Here is a 20,464-nt window from a genome sequence, read left to right on the forward strand (position 1 = left end):
CCATCCTTGCTCAAAGGCAGCTTCCAGCAAACGTCTCATGCTGGCATTTGATTTTTCTTTTCCTTTGACACCGCTGTTACTGCTCTGAGTTCCTCTGCTGCAAAAGACCAGTGGCATTAGTAGGTGTGGATCCAGAGACAGAAACAGACAGCAGACACAAGAGGTTGTGAAGTTGTGCTGGGTGCATTAGCTCTCAGCAATTTAGAAAACACCCAAAAAGTGTCACGTGGCTGCTTAATGAAGGGTTCAGACTGCAAGAAAAAGCAAGCAGGCATTAGCACACAGCAAAAGCAGGTACAGAAGTTCTTGGAGCACTGGGCTGAGCAAAGGAGCAGGGACATCTCCAGGACACAGACAGCAGCCCAGAACCAGAGCGCAGCTGCTTCTGGCTCCTGACTTTTGTTTTATTCAGGTTATTTGAATGCATTTTGTTGTTGTTGTTGTTGTTTCCTTTTTAATTCTGCACTGTGACAATTAGCACCAAGTCAGGCTCATAACAGATGCAAGCTCCTTCCAGGGCAATTCACACCCCGTGCCAGGTTAAGGATTGGCTCTGACAAGCTTCAGACAGTTTCAAGGAGGAAATTCACAGCTGCAGCGACACAGTTTTCCTGAGAAGTTCCCAGGTTTTTAAATAATCATCTGGTTCTAATTCTGCGTGGGGCCAATCAACGCATTGAAGTGCAGAGGAAGCCCTGTAGATGAAAGCAGGTCGCTCCCCAGCATGGTTTTGTTCTGGAGCTCCTCACCGAGCGATTCACGACAGCTCTAACAATTACGCAAACAAATCACAAGTCAGCATGCCCAGAAATTAAGGAGAAAAATAAATAAAAGAAACCTGAAGATGACAGAAAGAAGCAGAGGTGAGAGCGTATGAATGATCACTCAGAACAGACTATACTTAAATTGCAGTAAAAGTTAAATGCCTCCATTCCACTTAAAAAATAAAAAACCAGCTGCAGATCTGCTTCTGGCTTAACGCATCGTTTCTAGCAGTTAACATTACAACCTTGGCAGTCTTGTTCACTTTGTCCTGCAGCAATTTTTCAGTTGATGCCAATGCCTCCATTGCTTTCCAGTTTTTCTCCCGAAGGTCCTAATCATTTTTAGAAAGAATCATTTCAGTTCAGCCAATATTGAAACCGTTCCCACTTTTACTTCAGAGATATATTCTGCATTACATTCCACCATTTGCATTTAAATGCTGGTTACTGCATGATTTTGCTGGGTAGGATGACATACACTAGCAAAAACACGTGTCACGTTCCAAGAGTTCAAATGAAAATGGGGATAAAATGCCAATTTCTGCCCAACGTGCCCCATATCCAAAAACTGACCCCAGTGCTACCAGACTGCAGAGCACAGCACTGCAGTGCTGGCAACCCCACACTTTGACTGCACTTGTAAGAAGAAAGAGGGAAGCTTCCAAAAGTAGTGAGGAACACAGACACCAAACCACAGATTACACAACAGAGTGTTAGGCATGTCGCAGTGCAGAACCCAGCATGGACCCAAATACACATGGAGGTGCACACACTGACGTTCCTGACCGTGCAACCAGATCTATCGGCGTCGATCCCGATGCCTTGGCACAAACCTACTAAGCCAGGTCTGAGAAGGCTCGGGGCCTCAGCTCACAGCACAAGCCCCAAGGAAACCTGAGGTGCTCACCAGTGCCCTCCTGAAAAGCTTTGGGCTTTCACCAGAGGTGAGCAAGGCCCAGAGTGCTGCATCTTTCTTGGCGAGGTCATCAAACGTGTACTCCACGAGGCACGGCGAGGCTGAGAGCTCATACAAAAAAGACACTGGGCCTTGTGGGGGGGAGATAACAGCGCTTGGGACTTGGATTTTTTTTTATTTTTTATTTTTTTTTGCCAGTCCTCAGAGCAATCTGCGTCAGCAAAGGACTGGTTTTGAAAGGCATCCATGCTGGCTTTACTTCCCCACTTCCTCACTCTGCCTGCCTGTCCTAGGAGCTGTTTTCACAGGTCAGGAAACAAAATTGGCTAAAATTGCAATGTGGCAAGCTGGGACTTACAGTCATGGTCCACTCTTATCAGTAAGCAAGTTTCTGCCTGCACCACAAAGGGTACCTGCAACTCCCCTGGAAAGGAGTCCATAGAAAGCACACACACATTCTACCTCTCTAGCTCACCCGTTTTCTGAGAAGACCCAACCATGTTCCACTACTTTATTTCAGCTTTGAAGCAATCCTACTTGCTCAAAAGCGATACATTCTTAGCATTTTCCTCATGTATGATTCCTATCGTGTCTCACTTTCAAGCCATGAGGCATATTGTATAGCATTCAGTACGTTTTATAGGCTATTAAGTGAGCTAGAAACCCTGTAATTTTAACAACTTCCCTCCATATAATTTACAGATACCATTCTCTTGCCCTCCGCGAGTCACGTATTAAGGGAGGTGCTTCAGAGAACTATGGTGGAAGATGCAATCTTTACTTCCATGGACAAACAACCTGCATGGTGCTGCCAGGGGCTGCTGCAAAGGGGGTGGACTGCCCTTGTCTCCCCCAGAGGATCAGGATTAGCCACTCCTGGGAGTGGGAAGAGGCAGATCTGAGAGTCTGAAGGTAACGTCTCCTCCCATGTACTTGCAGAACACTCGGTCAGAGCGCAGCCCTTTCATCCTCCCACCCCCAGCCCCTTGGGAAAGGCTGTGTTTCTGAACAGGGCTAACAAGGCTGAACCCAAGGCTGAGAACTTGCTGCAGGATGTCTCCTCCCTCTCATCAATTCAGCAAGTAATCGGAAAGCTGGCTAAACGTAAGGGATCCTTACTCACTCCCAAGAAAAAAAAAGAAAAAAGAAGAGCGTCCAGAGGACACAATATGGGAAACAACTGTCAGAAATATTCTCCTAGCAGAATGCCCTAGGAATTAAGGAATGCCGTGCATGCAGGTTTCGGGGAAGGTTGCTGTTTGAAGGTAGAGGGGGAAAAATTTCCTTACATTATTCTTTTTCCTCTGTTGCTCAAAAGCATTTCTCTGGCAGGCGAGCTCATTTTGGAGACTGGCGATTTCCTTCTCTTTCCCTGCAACCCTGAATTAGCAAAGAAGAATCATAAACAAGTCAGGAGACATTTAAAAAAAACTTCAGCGAAGCAGCGCTGCCCCATTACATATGCTCCCTTGCCTTCTCTTCTAGCAATGTACCCTCTTTGAAAAACTGCCCTCGCCACTTGGCAATCCCACTCGCTTCCAACAGCTCTGTGAACTGTGGGCTGCCAGAGCACAGCCCGTTGTAAACCTGCTGTTTGCTTACAACAAGCATCTGCACACATTTATCAAGGCCACCGAAAGGCGACACGTTTGTCGAGGATAACTCAGCCAGCCCACGCTAGCACAATACCACAAAACAGGCACTGTCTGCTGGATTCGAGCGCTCCTTTCCGAGCACCTCGTCCACAATTTACATCATTTGAAAGAAAAAATATTTCAGCCAGAAAAGAATGCACGACCGTGGCAATTTGTGTTGCACAGTATAAGCTGGCATGGCATAAGCTTTCACACAGTCCTATAGTCATCTCGATGTTACAGCATTCTTTTACCCCCAAGACTTTCTCTGGGAAGCTATTTCTACCAAACAATTTTGCAGTATCAACAGGAACCCTAAATATGGCTGAAGGTTTAAGAAGAAAAAGCTTGTTATTTCACTTGAAACGCCACCATTTAACTCTTCAGACATACAGCCAAGGTGGCACGCACCTACAATTAAATCATTTGGGGCTTACTAACGTTGTGGCCAAACCATATACAGCAAGTACTGCTGCAGAAGACCCAAACTAAGAATTACTAGCGTCAGCTGAATCTCTGCACTCAAGTTTTATGAGACACTGAAGCTGTGTGTTATCGATTTTTTGTTGTTCTTTTGAACTGGCCTGTTCTCACACGCAGCTATTGCACGTTTGGCATTTATTTCATCTTCTCGAGCCTCCAAGCAGCAAGTGGAATTAAGCACTTATCTACCGCGCTCAACCTCTGGCAGTACTCACACTTGCAGGAGCTCCTCACTTTGGACAGCCAGAGACGCCTACAAACAGATCAGAAACTCATTAGGAGCAGATCAGCAGCAAGGAGCGATGCAGCAAGCGTGATGTGCCTCATTAATCAGGCTTTGCTGCAACATTCAGCAGCAGCACTCCTGGCCTTCAAAGGATTCCCAGCCAGCCTCCTCTAGCCAGAAGCACCCTAGCTGTGCTACAGCAGGTGAAGATAGGGGTGGAAAGCTAGACAAGAACACAGGAGGCATAAGAAAGAGCGCGAGGCTGTAAACCCACACAATAAAGGGAAAAAGGAACAGACATGCAACAGCCAGAGAAGCTGGCTTAGTGCACTTCAACCCTGAAGTTGTCCCTGGATTTGCATGGTGAATGCAACTCCTGGTTTTCCATGCATCCACATAGGCTACAGCAACCCCCAGTAATGATGCAACTGGGAGCTGTACCTGCTTGCAGTTCTCTTGCTTTAATTCTTGAATTTGAACTTTGAAAGATTCGTTTTCGTTTTGCATAGCCTGTTTAAAGGAAAAAGACAATGTTTATATGTACATATACACAGTTACACACACACAATATATGCTCTACCCCTTACAACACAAGACACTTCCACTGAAACTTTACCTGCAACTGTTTTACTTGGCTTGCAATTTCTTTCTCCTTTTCTTCCAGTACGGCTTTCAACTTACTGATCTGTTCTTCCTCCCCTCTCAACCTGCAGAGGAATTTTAGAAAACAAGAGAAAAGGGTGAAAAATACAAATTGATACTAAAAAGGGACAAACACCAGCTGGAACAGAGTTTTCACAGCAGCAGGAAAAAACTAATCTTCATATGCTATATATAATAAGCAGCCACATGGAGAAGAAACCATTAGAGTACGGCTCTAAACCAAGAAAACTAACAGAAATATGTGCCAGCTGTACTGCAAACACTTACTTGCTAAGAAGTGGCCTGAAGCAAGCTAGCCACTTCATGTGTCAATCAGCATACAAGTTTGGTCATGACTAATCTCAGCAGCATGTAGAGTAGAATTGGAAGAGGAGCAATCAACTACCTGGGCCAGCCCTCCAAGCCAGCAGGCTCAGAAGGACGTGCCAAGCACGGGATCCTAAAGGTGAGCCTTGGCAGCACATGCAGGCCATACAGGAGCCATCCTTGGAGGGCAGCACTTTGCAATGGCTGCATGGAAGGGAAGCTGTGGAGTCACCGTCCCTGGACTTGTTCAAGAACCGTGGAGATGTGGCACTGAAGGACAGTGGGCATGGTGGGGGGGGGCTGGGGTTGGGGATCTCAGTGGTCTTTTCCAACCTGAGTGATTCTAAGACACTAGCACAAGCACATGCAGCCTGTCTCTGAATGAGAGCAGCCAGACAAAGCAGAGCGAAAACAGAGGGAACTCTGGCAGCGTCTCTTCATAAAACAGGAGCTGGAAAACTGGTTATTGCATCTCAGACTGAAAACAGCAAACTATTCATTGCTTTCACAGACTGAGCTGCAGGTACTTAAACGCACGCTATTTTAAACATGCTAAGCAGAAGGAGAAATTATCGCTAGACACAAGCAGCAGCAGCAGCTTCACCAGTCAGTGGAGCCCTGGGCGATCATTCACTCTCACAAAGCTCAGATGCACGAGGCAGGGCCACCAGACGCTGCTATTCCACGAGCAGCAGACGTGCTGGCTGGTGTGCATCCATCAGCACTAACAGCTTACTTTAGTAAAGCCCATAAAATCTTGAAACCAAGTTGTACGTTCCAATTTAAGATAAATGCCAGCCCTGAATGCACATTATAGCAGAGAAGATGCTACGAAGCGTACTCACCGGCTCTCCAGGTCCTGGACTTGGGATGCAGCAGGTACCTGAAAAACAAGAATTCCTCATCTCATTTTGACAGCACAAGCAACGCCAGGAGTCTTGAAGTTAACAGCAACTCTTCGCGTAGGTTGCAAGATATTTCCCAAGGAAACACTGAGAAATTTGCATCGTAACAAAACGCGTTGCTCCAAGAATATCTAAACAGACGTGGATTTCAGAAGCACGGCTTACTCCAAGTATCCCAAATCACAGCAAAGCTTCAGCACTTCAATGGAAGCTGTTACATTCAGTAACAGCAGGAGCTCCTCTGCTGCCCCTACCCCTACAGAGACACTGCTTCAGTGTGGCAAGGAGGTATCCAGCACACAGCTATGACTATGCTGATGAGCTCCTAAGTTTCCAGACCAGAGCTGCTCATTAAGGACAGTACCGTCCAAGTTAAAGAAAAGCTTGCAGAGCTCATTAACTGCATTAACATCTGCTTTGGATAAACACAGGTGAAGTAGGCTTACTGCACAGTACACACCACCAGTTTAGTCAAGTAGAAATTAAAATAGCTCAGTAGGTTGAAGCCAACAGAAACCTTTTAAGAGGGGGAGAGGTGAAACACATCTTCCAGTTCAGCCAAGCACCCTCCCAATCACACCCACTCTGCAAGCCATACCTGCTGGAGCTGTTGCAGGTTCTGTTGTTCTAACTCCTGAACTTTCCTGGTTAATTGTGCAACTGTATCTTGCTGACCCTTTGCACAAACAAAAAGAAAAGGGGAGCTTAGAAATATAAATGTAATCTCTCCACATCCAGAAACATTGCAACAGGATATATTTCCCTTCAGAATACTAAGGAAGCTTACCTTCAGCCATTCTCCTTTCTGAACAATCTCTTTCTCCTTCTCTTCCAATAAGGCCTCCATGGTTTTCACCTGATTTTCCTTCCCCTTCAACCTGTACCATCACACACACAGACACACAGAATAAGCCCTTGCTCTTTTATTCATCTCAAAAGAAAAGAAATACCGTGCTTTGCAGCATGTAACAAACAGAGGCAGCCTACGTGATCAAAGGCATAACCATAATTCACCTGCTGAAAATCAATGCGAGAACGTTTCCACTTCAGACTTGGTTAGCAGGAGAAGCCCTTGATCATGATACTGATCATTAAGTGAGAGCAGACAAATTCTGCATCAACATACATCGCAGGGATTTCAAATGTGTGCTCTCCTCGCCTAAAAATAATTCCTCCCCTTCTCCCAGTGGGGACGTGAGGGACAGATGACCACAGCGATTCAATTCTTATTCACCAACCCAGCTACAGGATAAACTTTAATAAAGTAAGTTTGTCATAGCACCTTGCCTACGTGCTTCCAACCTGACTTGAATTTCATCCTATGTAAGTTAATTTAGGCCCAAGCAGTGCTTCCCTCCTGTTTGCAGGTAAATGCAATAAGGTTGCACATCTACTAAGTCTGGCGTTGCACGCTTGGCTCCCTTGATGAGAAGCAGAGATATTCTTGAGCAAGAATACTTTAAATTAAAGACCAGACCAGGGAACTGAGGGGCACACGGGGCAGTTGAAACGTGTTAACAGCTGTACTTACAGAGTCTGAAGTTCCTTGACTTGGGATGTAATTGACACCTAAAGAGAATAATCAGTACTTCAGTTCAATATCCATTGAGAAGACACACAAAAGCTATAAAGTGCTTTAGGGAGAAACAGGTGGAAGAACTTTAAACAATACTGAAAATAGGCATGATTTGTTGCAGTGGTGTATGCACAAACACGCATTCTTGGTGAGAAAATAAGGGATGAGAAGTGAAACATCTCCATTATTTACTTTCACCGCTTTTAAAACAGGATTTCCACAGCAGAAAGGAAAAGAGTGCAAGTGGGAACACATGCAGGCCAAGCAGAGCAGCGTTCCACTAAAGGCAACAAGGGAAAAAGCAGACACTGATGACAACCACCTCACTGGGAACTGCAGCTCAGGTCAGAGATCACCTCTGGCCATTCCCACCTTTGCACAACGAGAGTAGACGTGAACTGAATAACTAAGATGGAGTAGGAATATTTGCTTTGAGTTTTGTATAAAAGTCTGACAAAGTAGAGACTTGCTATCTGTGTAGATACCAGCTGTCCAAACAGCTCCATGAGTTTAGTCCTCTCCAACCAATTTCAGACATTCCCAAAAACCTCTATTCTGCTTGCAGGAGACCAGGAGGTGCATATATACACCTCTGGAGGGGGTGTGGAACCTGCTTTAGTGGGGGCTTGAACTGGATGATCTCCAGAGGTCCCTTCCAACCCCTGTGATTCAGTGATATGCAGGGCCAGTGACACCAAAATGCATTTTGTCCTGGGCTCTGTGTCACTTCCAGGGAGGGAACAACACAAATAATTCCTCCAGTTCCTGGCAAACCGCACTAGAGGAAAGATCCAAACATGTTCTATGAAGCTTTGCCTAAAAAGGATAAAACGTTAACACTGAGGAAAGAAGAAAGTAGGTGACATGTTGGAATGTTGCTAGAAAGACTGAAAAAATACAGACTAAAAAAGCCAGGCACCCCACGCAAACAAGCAAGCAAACTTCCTGCCAGCACGATGGATCAAGCTGCCTGCAGAATGGGCTCCCTAAGGAAACACGGGTTCCTAGATGCTAGACAGCAAGCATGCCAAAAAAGCCAGCACTCCTCCATTTCTGCATTCCTGATAGCTAGAGTAAAAACTCCCTCTGCCAAGACAGGCTTTCTTTGGACACTGGAAAGAGAATGGTCTTAGCTTTATCTAGAAACCAAATAAAATCTGGGTCAGCGGTATTGTTCTAGCAACAAAGACCAACAGAAGGGGAAGCACTATCAGCACTGGAGATTTCAAAAAGTCACAATGCCAACAGGCATCCTGGGGTTCCAGGGCACTGCAAGGACGGCATGTCCAGTACACAACGTGCCCAGCCAGAGCTAATGCTACAATGGCAAGCAATGGCAACTCTTGCCAAAAGTCGGTTACTAACGCAGGAAGCTCAGGCATCCAGAGGAAGGTGGTTTCTGCAGGGCACGAGCAGTTACTCTACACATTTACAGCTTTATATCCAAGAAAAGCATAGCTCCACCATCAAAGTTTCCTTATCTAATGGCATACACCAGTGAAAGAAAACATAGTCGAACAGAAATGAGTGAGCAGGGCATCCAAGGCAAGTCTGGTTCACACTTCTGGCACTAAGGTGTTTTACCTGTTTTTCCATCTCAAGCTGGGAATTTCCTACTTCTTCTTTCAGAGCCTCTATTTTCTGTGTCAAAGCCTTTTCAATGACAAAACAGACAGGATTGGACAATGGAAACAAAAACACCACAAAAATGGAAGCTACAAATTCATCTCTACAGAACGCCATGCAGTAACAGATAAATGGTGTCAATGGCATAGACACAGAAAGGAGTCAAGGTGTTGGAAGGAACTGAGATAGGTACCTGAACAGTCTTCTCCTTGCTTGCTACTTTAAGGATTTCTGCTTGTAGGAGTTCTTCCACTGATTTTATTTTGCCGTCCTTCTCATGGATCCTTAGCAAGAGCAGAAGAATAGCATTAGTTGGCTGACCAAACAGGCTACATGAGCAAATACAGCTCACATCCCACCAGCAGCCTCTGGGAACCACAGTGGGACCTTCCACTATTGCAGGTGCCATCTTTCACTGCAGTCCCAAAACCAGAAGCAACCAGCACGAAGAGTAAGTCAGAGAATAGTGCACAACCTAGCAGCCTTACATAACCAGTAGCTCCGTGTGCTAAACAGACAGCTTGATTTGCATTTTTAAGCAAAAAAAATATACTGATATCTCTGGAATGACACACACTTGAGCCCTCACTCGACGTTTCAGCAAAGCATTTATTAACTTCAAATGCACGTGCACACACAGCTTGAACAAGCTCAGTCCTTTCAGAGTACCCACTGCAGAAAAACAATTATCTGACAATTCAGTGCGATCCCTCGCCTAGTCAAAGTTTGACTTATGAAGTTAATTGCTCAGCAGAGAAACAACCGGATTTTCAAAAGCTATTGATCTGACTTGACATGCTTCCAAAGCAGCGATGCTTCCTGCTGCACATGCACACTTCACCCAGTTAAAAGTAAATTGTTTCAGGGAAGCAAAACAAGCAGTCGTGGAATAAAGACAGACAGAAGTAACAATCAAATGAAACTGGTGCAGTCACTCACACTTTCTGGAGTTCTTCCACCAGTGACTGGAAGGAAACCTGTTCAAAACAGATCTTTAACTTAGAAAAGCAAGAAGAGCAAAACAATCTGCAAGTGCTAAGGGGTGAGGAGTAAAGAGCTTGGGCTCTTTGGCAGTGGGTGAAAAAGAACACAGCAGTCCAGAGATATTATCTATCCAGCTGTTCCTGCCAAAATTAGCTGGTCTGCAACTAATTACAGCAAAGCAAGACAAACCCAGCACTCCATCTTTACTAGGAGAGGCTGAGCTACACTGTATACCTTCCCACAGTAACTCTACAAATAAATATTTAAAGTTTTCTCCTCTCTCTCAAACAATTTCATAGATACGCTCTCCTGAGCTGTCCATGCAGAACTGGATACCATCAAAGAAAGGCACTTTGTGATAGGCACTGAGTGCACGTCAAAAACAATAATGATACTGTCATACTGTGAGAGTGTCACTGAACAGAGATACAAAGGGAAGGGGGCTAAGTCACATCTGCACAAGTGGGGGGTTAACATTAGAAAGCTCAAATACGCAGACTGAGGCTGATGCAGCAGGAGCTCCCTACCAGCCATGCTTACTGCACTGGGCTGCTGGAAAAACACAGCCCACAGCCATTTCAGGACGTGGCAAGATAAAACCAACCCAGAACCACGGCTGAATTGGAACTTTGAGATCCAACACATTTCTGACACTTATGCAAAGGAAGCATTTGACAGAAATATCAGCTTCCAGACCAACGCTAGAAGAAAACAGGATGCTTTGCCAACAGGCTTCAAAGGCATCCTCACCTTTTTCCCTTGACTTTTGCAACCACAGCAAGATCCTTTTAGATTTAAGTTTAGGTGTAATAAAAGTTTTAGATGAGAAGTACTACCTGCTCTGATAGCTGAATTTGCAGACTTTGAAGTTCTTTTCTCAAGGATGAATTTTCTGTTCGCAGTACCTTTGAAAGCAGAGAAACAGATAATGAAAGACTCATTTATTGGGGAAAAAGTGTTAAGCTTGACAGAAAAATAATTTATTTTAGAACAAGTGAAAGACTATTTGAAAGCCTGAAAGAGACCCCCCTCTGCAGCAGTTAGAGCCAAATTATTCAGTGGAATAATTATTCAATTATTCCTCAAATCTATAGGAACACTTCAAACTGTAAGTCCAGGGAAACATTAAGACGATGCGCTCACATCTTTGGCTGTTTGGTACCCTGATAGTTTGCTAAGGTGCAACTTCTCCCCAGGGGGCCTCAGCAATTCACCTGGAAATTAGGGACACGAAGTGAGCACTGTTTCAGCTACATCCAGACAGACAGGACAGAGTATTCCAGCAAAACTCAGCTGGAAATAGATTTTGGTACGGCCCTTCAGATTACCACTAAGTGAAAAAGATGCAATGGTCTCATGCTGCCAAGTTATTATAAAAATCCCTTTTCTAAAGACAGATTTCTTTGAGATTACACCAAACACACAGCTCTGGAGATGTATTATCTTTACTCCAAAGGACACCAAGATGCTAGTAACGTCTACTCCAGACTAAGCAGAGAGAAGCACATAGTATATACCATTAATGCCTATGTTTAGTCTGTGTTACCAGAATGGTTTGAACCCTGTCTCCAGGAGAAGCCTCTCCTGCTCAAAGGGAACGATCTTGGACTGCACTAAAAGCACTCCAGCATACACTTTGCCCAAGAGCACTTAATCTCTATTTCCCCATAAATAGATAATACAAGAGACTTTACCTTCAGCTCCTCCTCTTTATTAGCCATCTGTATGAGTCCGGCCTCAAGCAGCTCTTCAACTGTCTTGATCTTATCATCCCTCTCTCTCATGCTGAGAAATCAGAAATGAGCATTAGGACAGCAGTGTTAACCTCTGGCAGCAGGTTAGCTATCAACAGCAACCTTGCTGCCAGCAGAACTGGATCTCTATATGATCCTCTGATACAAAAGAAAAAGTGGTTTCTTACCCTCTTTCCATCTCCTCTAACAAATCTTTGTTTGCCTATTAAAAAAAAAAAATAGGGTGATCACCAGTGGGATCAATAACAGTTTGGGATTTTAACAACAAAAAGAATTAGAGAGCATCAATTTCTCCAGGAGTTTAGTTACTGAACTGCACCAATCCAGCAGGTAACAGAATAGAGGAGAACATCCTCATAGCACATGGGTCTAATGCTGATCCTGGACAGATGTCAGTCTTTCCAGAGAGGTACAGATCCAGCCCGAACACCTGACAAATCTGTGTCCTTTGAGCATCTACCAAAACCACAAGCTCCACTTGAGGCTCACCCAACAGAGCATTTATGACTTCTCAAAGGCCAACAGCAATGCAATGCAAGAGACTCCACAAGAAATGTAAGCCAGCTCCCAAGGAAAATCAGCTACTTCAGGCAGGACAAGAAACCAGCCCTCCCAGGGGAGTAAGAGCTGCAAACCTGGTTATCTGCCAGAAGACAGGGAGCTGCTGACTGACAGATACCAGCATGGGACTGGAAAGGAAACAAAGTTTCCCGTACTACAAGTCTTTCTGCAGCATTTCAGAAAGTTTTCTGATTCTACAGCAGTATGAAGTTGGGTATTCAAAGCTGTCCCAGGCGAAGGAGACTGGGCAGAACAGCTCTGAACCCACAGTATCCTGCATGAGCACCCATCAGACTGATGCCACTACGAGAAACATGGAAGATGAGAGAGAAGAAAAAAACAGTAATAAGAAAAAAAACACCATAATGTGGGTCTGTTCTTTGATTACTGCTGGTTTCAGAACTCACTCTGGGACAGAAGGAAAACAAGCAGTGTGAAGATCTTACTCTGGTCTCTCCTCAGAGCAATAAGAGACCTTTTTCCTAGGAGGGCTGGGTGCTCGTGGGATTTTTATATTCCAGAAATTGTCATTAGGACTGGGAGAGGCTGCAGAAAAGTTCTTGCTTGTATTAAGTTAGCAATCTCCAGGGGAGGAAATAAAAATACGCATGTTGTTTGATACTCTTGGCCAGATCTAGAAGCTGCCCGGCTTGGGCTTTCTATGTGTGCCTAAAAAGCAACAGATTTTGCACATAAATCAGCTCACCCCACAGCCTGCTTAAAAGAAAATACCTAAGAACTCAAAGAGAATGAGAGGACATTTGATACGACCTCAAACGCTGGCTGTACTGGCTCAGATAGGAGAGTCTGCAGCTTCTGAACTTCAGCTTGCAAAGTTTTGTTCTGATCCTTGAGAACCTGAAAGGAAATTCAAACTTATCAGTTCAGAACTGCATACCCAAACTACAGCATTTTCACAATGGCAACAAGGTAATTAAACAACTCGGAAGTTGTTACAGTCAGTTCTTTGGAAGATATGAAACTACAAAGAGTCCTTTCACCATCTTTCTTGCTTTCCTGTACTAATACTTCTGCCCTTATGTTCCCATGAGAAATTCAGCTGTTACCATCTTCATTCCCTGGCAGAGGATCAGACAGCACCAAGTGCACAGGCAAGAGAAACTGCATTTTCCTCCTCAAGGGGCAGCAGCAGCATCTCAAGATTTGACAGTTGCCTTTCACAAAGCACTCGTCTTGCAAAGCAAGCGGTCCACCATCACCTCCCCACTTTGATTATTTGATTATGACTTCACTTTGGAGCAGGGAAGAATTGAGAGAATCCCTCAAGTGGCCTTTCACCCGAACTTGAACCCTCACGTACTTTAAAACCATCTTCAAACGTTGCTTTTTGTTTTACAAAGTTCTTTTATTTTATGAAGTTTTTTTCTAAAGATTTTTCTAGGTGCTTTTTAAGAGTAGAAAGCAGGATACAGGATCTGTGTCTCAGACCCAAAGCCTTAGAGGGACAACACAAGCAGGAAGGGACAGCAAAGGTGAGGACTGAAGAATCGCTCTGTTTTGAGCCTGGTTTTCCCCTCTTTCATGTGCATGGGAAGAAAGGAGAACTTGCTCAGGTACAAGCATTCAGGGCATGCCTATGTCTGGGATCAAAGAAGAAATTCAAAGTGCACAAAACATTCATGCTGAGAGTACGCTACGGATTTCCACGCTATCACAAGAATGATCGTTTGCACTCAGGTCCATACTCACTTCCTAAGAACTGCTGAATTGCCTCCAGGTGATTTTGGGACACAAAGGGCTGAGCTGATTGATTTCAGCCCATAACCACCCTGTAACACCTCTAAGGTCTTCTTCCACTCTAAATTCACATTATTCCTTATCGCATTCACCACTACACCTGCCGTCTTAAAACACTGCACCACCTCGAAAGCCCCAAAACACTGCAGCCCCCTGTGATTCCTGAGAGTCATCAGATCACATAAGGTAATCAAACTTGTAATAAAGCTGTCACTTCTTCCCACTCCCCTTCCAGGTCATTTACACATCCAGCACACACCTCGCTGAAGGTTCAGCTGATAGCTTATTGTGAAGAACCACCACCTTAAGGCCTACTTTGTTAGCTATTCTTTAACCAGCTATTAACTGAGGGAATCATCATCTCTTGCTCTTTGACATCTTAGAGAAACTCTGGGGAGGGGGGGGAGGAGGGAACTCCCACCAAAACCTTTTCAAAGATGCAATTTTAATACGTGAACCACATTCACTGCTTGCTAACAGCTTCAAAGAGCTCTAAGAGATCCATAGGGCATGGCCACTCTTGGAGAAGCCATGCTGGCTTGGCCACTACCCACCTGCTCTGTTCATCACCAGCAAGCCTACCAACATGGTATTACAAGGCTCAGACTGAGTTAAGTTGATCTTTATGTACACCACTTAAAAACAAGCGCCAACTCTGCAGTGCAGACCCTACATGGCAGAACTAAAAGCTTTAGCAATTTAGCTGCTTCCTTACGAGAAACAATTTGGAAGCTGACAGGAGGAAAATAAGCATTTGTACACCTACCTCGGCAGAAAAAGAAAAAAGAAAAAAGAAAAAAGAAAAAAGAAAAAAAGACCTGACAGCATGATAACCCAAGCAAAGGCTCTCACCACGTCCTTGGAAGTTGCATTTGAAGGTAGAATGCAACAAAACTGCAATAGTTTTTACTGAACAGCCTCCTGCTCCAGGTTTCAAAGACCTCACTCTTGGCAGCTGTAGACACTACACCTGACTTGAACTACCCCGCATCTCTCACTCAGCTGCACCATCTGTTGCTAGTACTCTGATATCCCACATTGCTCTTGTCTTGTAAGAAAAAAGAATGCTGTAACATAGCTTAATGCCTGAAAGTCAGCTCTGTTTCACAAATCAGCACTCAATTGTCTGAACTACTCCACAACCTCCAAAGCCTGAAAAGCCTGCTGTCATTAAGCACGAGGATAGTTGTTCTGTATCTTACCTTAAATTCTTCTTTTGTGTTCGCAGTCTGAGCAACTTCTTCTCGAAGCTGCTCCTCAAGAGTTCTTATTTTGTCATCTTTGATGTGAACGCTGAGACACAATAGAAGAGTTACATTCACCTTACGAAAAGCATCAATTCAAAAGAACACAAAAGACTGATAAAAATTGTTTGTCGAATGCCAGAGCTATTTACTTACCTTTTCTGCATCCTTTCCAGCTCATGTGCTGCAGCAGCCTAGATATAAAGAGGATTAACACAGACTTAGGATACATCACATGATTCAATCAACCTTTCATTCCACAATATTAAAAAGCTAGAACAAGTCATTTGGCCTCTCAGCACATGACTCATCAGCAAGAATGAAAGGGGTAAGCCTGTTGTTATGCACTTGTAAAACACCAATACATATCAGGAAAGCATGCAATTACAAGAAGAAAGAAGATCTCGAAAGGATTCGTTTGACAACCAGGATTTTCAGTAATTAATCAGAGCATTTCCACCCCTGCAATACACTGGCCACACAGTAATAGCAGAGGGGAAGGCATTTGGTTCTAAAAATGTGTGTTGTGAGGCAGGTTTTTCTGTATATTCTTGGGTTTTGCTTTTATAGATGGATACTTATGAGCCTCATAGGCAATTGCCAGGGCTGCATATTCAACAATAGTTGTGTTCACTTCTGTGCAATGTCCTTAGCACATCTGCAAATCCAGATAAACCTAACTAGCAAAACGCTTCAGCCACTTGGCTATCCAAGTAAGAAACAGATTCAGCTGGTGAAGAAGGGAGGGTAAGAAGCAGGACTCAGACCAAGAACAAAACCTCCAGGGAATCACAAATTAACCTGATTCTGTAAGCTCACAACATTGGTCACGTACAGCTCGCTTAAACCAACAGATTTGCCCTTGCACTGGTGATAAAAGAGGCAAGAGGAAGATGATAAAAGGAAGCCTCAAATGAATCTGTTATTTTACCTGTTCATTAGTCAGAGCCTGTAACTTCTGTATTTCTGATTTCAGGGACAGGTTCATATTCTGCAAGACCTGAAGGAAGGAGAAGAAACATATTTGCATTTTGCACGTAGATGGCCTTTCAACTAAGTCCGCTTTTCAGTGCAAAATATCCCTGGTCATTTTTTGTAGAAAACTAGAGATGACCGCAAGGGAAACTCCTAACATTTGTCATCAGTGGCTTTCATCATGCACCAGTCCTGGCTGGATCAGCTGCCTTGTAGTCAAAGGAGCTGGTTCTAGATCTAACGACATCAGCCACCTCACAGGCTTCATTTCATATGCATACCCAACGAGCCCATCCCTCTACCAGCTGGCATTTACACATGCTTTTATTATACCTTGAGCTCTTCTTCCTTGCTTGTTAAATTGGCGTGTTCATTGCCTAATGAGTCCTCCATCTGCTTTAGCTGCTTGTCCTTTTCTGCAATGCTGTACAAATGAGAGTGATGACATATCAGTACTGGAAGGCCTAGAGTGAAAGTTGCCCAGGAAACAGGAGGCGAAACATGAAATACACACTGCCCCTTCAGTCCAGGTCCTACCCTCATTCCTGCTGACAGCACGCTTTGGGACCAAAAGCTTTTCCTTCCATTTCAAATGCTGTCTGCTTGCGAAACATTTATGGGATGTTTTCTAGCTTTGAAACAAAACTACGCCATCTCCCAAAGGAAGCTATCTCCTGGTCCAGCAATACAGCCCAAATATTAACATTCTCATGGGTCACGCACATCTCTGCTGGCTGCACTGATTCCAGCAAACAAGAGGAGGTGCTGCTTTCTGTGCAGCACAGATCCCCATACCATGGGCTGCAAAACTGAGACCAGACACAGAAAGGAAATCCGCAGGAAGCGTTTTCCCAGCTCCAAAGTGAATCTCACAGTTAGAAAGTCAAAAGCACAGACAATATTTCCTTCACCCTTCCCTCCCAGAACACACTGTGCATGCACTGAGGAAGGGTGGTGTGCGTTAGCAGCCAGTGACATCTCCCAAACACCAGTGGAAATGAATGCTCACACTTTGTGCAGTTCTTCTGCCAGGACTGAAGCTGAGGTCTGCAGAAGAAAATCAAAAAACAAAGCTGAGAGTAAAGCAAGGCAAAGAATCAACTTCTACAGTGAATCAGGAATAGCATTTGTAAGACTCGTCTCATTACTTCGGAGTGGCACAGGCAGATTTCAAGTATTTCCTGGCTACAGAACACTGGAGGAATCTCAGCACACACTAACATCCCTTCCCTTTCTGCTTAAGACAACACAAGCAGGAGGTGAGCCATTTTGCTCCTTGTCAGATTCCAAACAAGCAGTAGGGATCACCAGCACTTGTCTCTCAAGCCTTCTGCTGTCAAACCACTTGAATGAAAAACTCAGAGGAAAAAAACCCTGCACAGTGCATCAGGGCTGGTGTTAGGAGCAGAAACAGCAGCATGGAAACAGCAAGTGGCACTTCTCCTTGAAAAGAGCCTAATTCCTATGAGGTCACCCTCGAGTGCAGGCTCAGTGAACCTGAGCTACCTGACCTACACCAGGTCTGCTCTCCAAACACACAGGTTATCAAAAAGGCATCTGCACACTTCTTCACAACCAGCTTGGGAGCAGCTACAGCACAGCTTTCATGTTCACTTCTGTTTTAAATACGTGCTTGTCCTTATCCAGTCTCACTCTTCTCTAAAAACCTTGGATTTCAAAGAGCTTGGCCCCACTGCACCTTACAGCACAGGGAATCTTGTGCTGCCTCATCTGAACCATGCCATACAGGCACAGTCAAAGGGAACAAGTTGTTCCTGTCCCAGAGGGTCTGGCTCTTACGTGGCCAAACCACTTCATCAGCCCTGATGTCCACAGCGGTATCTGCCCAGTCCAACCCTACTTCCCCAAAGTGGGATTTCCCAGAGAGAAATGTAACTTCCCTTTCAATAACTTCCTTGGGTAATCGAAACCAAAATAAGTAAAATTTCCCGAAGGGTTTATTTTCAAAATCCTTTAAAAGGACTGGAATTAAAAGGAGTAGGTCATGAAAACGGCTCTTCCTTCACCACTCTCCTCATCTGACAGCTTAAAGATCAAACTCTTCAAGCAAAGCCCAGAGACACATTTTCAGACTGATGTTGAATTTAATCATACCACATCAAGCATGTCCATAATTAAAAAGAAGGGAAAGAGTTTGTGATTGTTTCCACTTGTGTGCCCACCAGAGCTACAGTTTTTTTCCCCAAGCTGATTTCCATGATTTAGGTTTACACAGAACTCAACCTCAGTTTTTGAGGAAGGGGGTTAGGGTTTGTTTTGGTTTGGTTTTGGTTGATTGGGTTTGGGTTTTGTGGGTTATTTTTTGTTTGGGTTTTCTTTCGGGTTCTGTCCCTACTGGACTGAACAGAGCTTTATACAGCAGCTACTTAAGTCAATATTCCTCAGCCTGATGCACAAGGGGAAGGCATTATCAAGTGGTTCACAGGAGGACAGCAAAAAGACCAGAGAACCACATGAGACAGAATACCCATACATACAAAAAAAAAAAAAAAAAACATTTAAAATGGTATTCCACTCCTGGTTATAAATGAAAGGCAGTACAGGAGGAGATAGGTGGACATCTCCCCTCCAAAAACAGGAGTGCAGAAGCTTAAGTTTTAAATCAGGTTGAGAAACGCTATAAAAGAGGATGCTAACAAGTCTTCACTTTCATTATTGCACATCTCACATCCAGCTTAAAAAAAAAAATTAAAAAAAAATCTGCCTTTTATAAGAAGTTCACAGTTGAAGACTACAAAAGAAAAGCAAGAGTGAGAACATGCTGTACCTGGGCTGCCATTTGTGAATGAAGCTTCTGAAGCTGAGCGTTCAAAGCATCGTTCTGCTCTACCAGCTCCTAGTAAGAGAGCAGGAAAAGAAAAGCAGGCTGAGATCTGTAGATGGTGAACTTCTGCTAGTATTAGCTCCTAGCTGTGCTTGTATCAGTAAGAACAGTTTAGCATTTACTTTTCACATATTTTGCAGATGCCATTTTTCACCCATGAAGAAAAGCTGGTTTGAGGGGAAGGGTAACATCCTACTTTGTCTACAAGGAAACATTCTCTATCCCATCACACCCCTGGTCCCAAGCGACCCCAGTCTTCCAACACTGCATGCAAGCTCTCAGTGGGAAAGCTTAGCTAAAGCAGCATTTCAAGGTTACTACTGTTTCCACAGACACCAAGGGGGAAAAAATAAGATAAGTGAGCAATACCTGCACCCGCAATTGCATAGAGTCCTCCTTAGAAGCTCTCTTTTGCTCATTCTCAATCAGCTGCAACATCCTCTGCTCCAGCTGCTGTTTTGACACCACCATATCAGTCAGTTTACTGTGCAAGCTCTGGATTTCATTGTCTTTGGCGACAAGCTTATTCTGCACATCTGCAGCAGAAACATCAGGATTTAAATTCAGAAGTACACACTTGAACTTTGGGGGGAAATAACTTGCACTGCAAACAGGGAGGCTGATGAGAAGCCTCAATCCAGCAAGCCAAGGCTCTGCTTATCAGCATTCAAAGTTGTATCACAGCATACTATTTCCCCAGGGTGCTCAAGCAGTACTGACATCAACTTGAGCTCTATTTAACACTTAAGCCAATTATTCAATGCCCTTTTTTTTTTTTTTTTTTTTTTTTTTTTTAATACAGCAAGATCACTGCAGTTAGCATTATGTGGGATTTTCTTGTTTGATACATGCCTTGTTGTGCTGCTTCGTGTTCTGCTGTTCTTTTCCTGAGATAAACCTGGACTTCTTCCCATCGTCTCTCTGCTTCCTGCTGCTGGACCTTCACATTGAAGACAGAATTGATGAAAATGAGTCTAACCTTTAATTTAGTTTTGAAACATTCAGAGTTCATCTCTGCAGTGCTATTCCCAAAACATATGGCAAGGAAGAAAAGTTGTTCCTTGTTTTCATTAAGGCACATCAGAGAGACAGAGTGCCCTGTAATCTTCCTCCCAGAACAGTTTATCCCATTAATTTGAAAGGCAAATTGTGAACAGAATTTAATCACTGGCTCTTAACAGGATGATTTCTGTAGTATGGAAGTGTAGCATTTTTGCCCTGCAAGTTCAGAATTAACAGTAGGA

General features: G+C 44.1%; 1 protein-coding gene across 6 annotated transcripts in view; it reads right to left on the bottom strand.

Moving 5' to 3' along the window:
• KTN1 (kinectin 1) overlaps positions 1 to 20,464 on the bottom strand; it is an 82,863-nt gene that overhangs the window by 15,288 nt on the left and 47,111 nt on the right. For 4 of the 6 annotated variants that reach the window (XM_021401271.1, XM_021401272.1, XM_021401269.1 and 1 more), the window contains 24 exons: positions 20,073 to 20,160; positions 19,590 to 19,756; positions 19,164 to 19,232; positions 17,385 to 17,422; positions 16,709 to 16,799; positions 16,332 to 16,400; positions 15,557 to 15,594; positions 15,359 to 15,449; positions 13,170 to 13,256; positions 12,005 to 12,039; positions 11,778 to 11,868; positions 10,920 to 10,988; positions 10,039 to 10,076; positions 9,293 to 9,383; positions 9,058 to 9,126; positions 7,429 to 7,466; positions 6,685 to 6,775; positions 6,496 to 6,573; positions 5,838 to 5,875; positions 4,640 to 4,730; positions 4,465 to 4,533; positions 4,013 to 4,050; positions 2,970 to 3,060; positions 1,010 to 1,096 (listed from right to left, as the gene is read on the bottom strand). In XM_021401271.1, coding sequence (XP_021256946.1) covers positions 1,010 to 1,096; positions 2,970 to 3,060; positions 4,013 to 4,050; positions 4,465 to 4,533; positions 4,640 to 4,730; positions 5,838 to 5,875; positions 6,496 to 6,573; positions 6,685 to 6,775; positions 7,429 to 7,466; positions 9,058 to 9,126; positions 9,293 to 9,383; positions 10,039 to 10,076; positions 10,920 to 10,988; positions 11,778 to 11,868; positions 12,005 to 12,039; positions 13,170 to 13,256; positions 15,359 to 15,449; positions 15,557 to 15,594; positions 16,332 to 16,400; positions 16,709 to 16,799; positions 17,385 to 17,422; positions 19,164 to 19,232; positions 19,590 to 19,756; positions 20,073 to 20,160 — 1,752 coding nt within the window. The remainder of the gene's footprint in view (positions 1 to 1,009; positions 1,097 to 2,969; positions 3,061 to 4,012; positions 4,051 to 4,464; positions 4,534 to 4,639; positions 4,731 to 5,837; positions 5,876 to 6,495; positions 6,574 to 6,684; positions 6,776 to 7,428; positions 7,467 to 9,057; positions 9,127 to 9,292; positions 9,384 to 10,038; positions 10,077 to 10,919; positions 10,989 to 11,777; positions 11,869 to 12,004; positions 12,040 to 13,169; positions 13,257 to 15,358; positions 15,450 to 15,556; positions 15,595 to 16,331; positions 16,401 to 16,708; positions 16,800 to 17,384; positions 17,423 to 19,163; positions 19,233 to 19,589; positions 19,757 to 20,072; positions 20,161 to 20,464) is intronic. The other 2 variants (XM_021401273.1, XM_021401274.1) reach the window with 1 other exon arrangement.

Source organism: Numida meleagris, chromosome 6, assembly GCF_002078875.1.
Source record: "Numida meleagris isolate 19003 breed g44 Domestic line chromosome 6, NumMel1.0, whole genome shotgun sequence".
In the NCBI taxonomy this organism is placed as follows: domain Eukaryota; kingdom Metazoa; phylum Chordata; class Aves; order Galliformes; family Numididae; genus Numida; species Numida meleagris.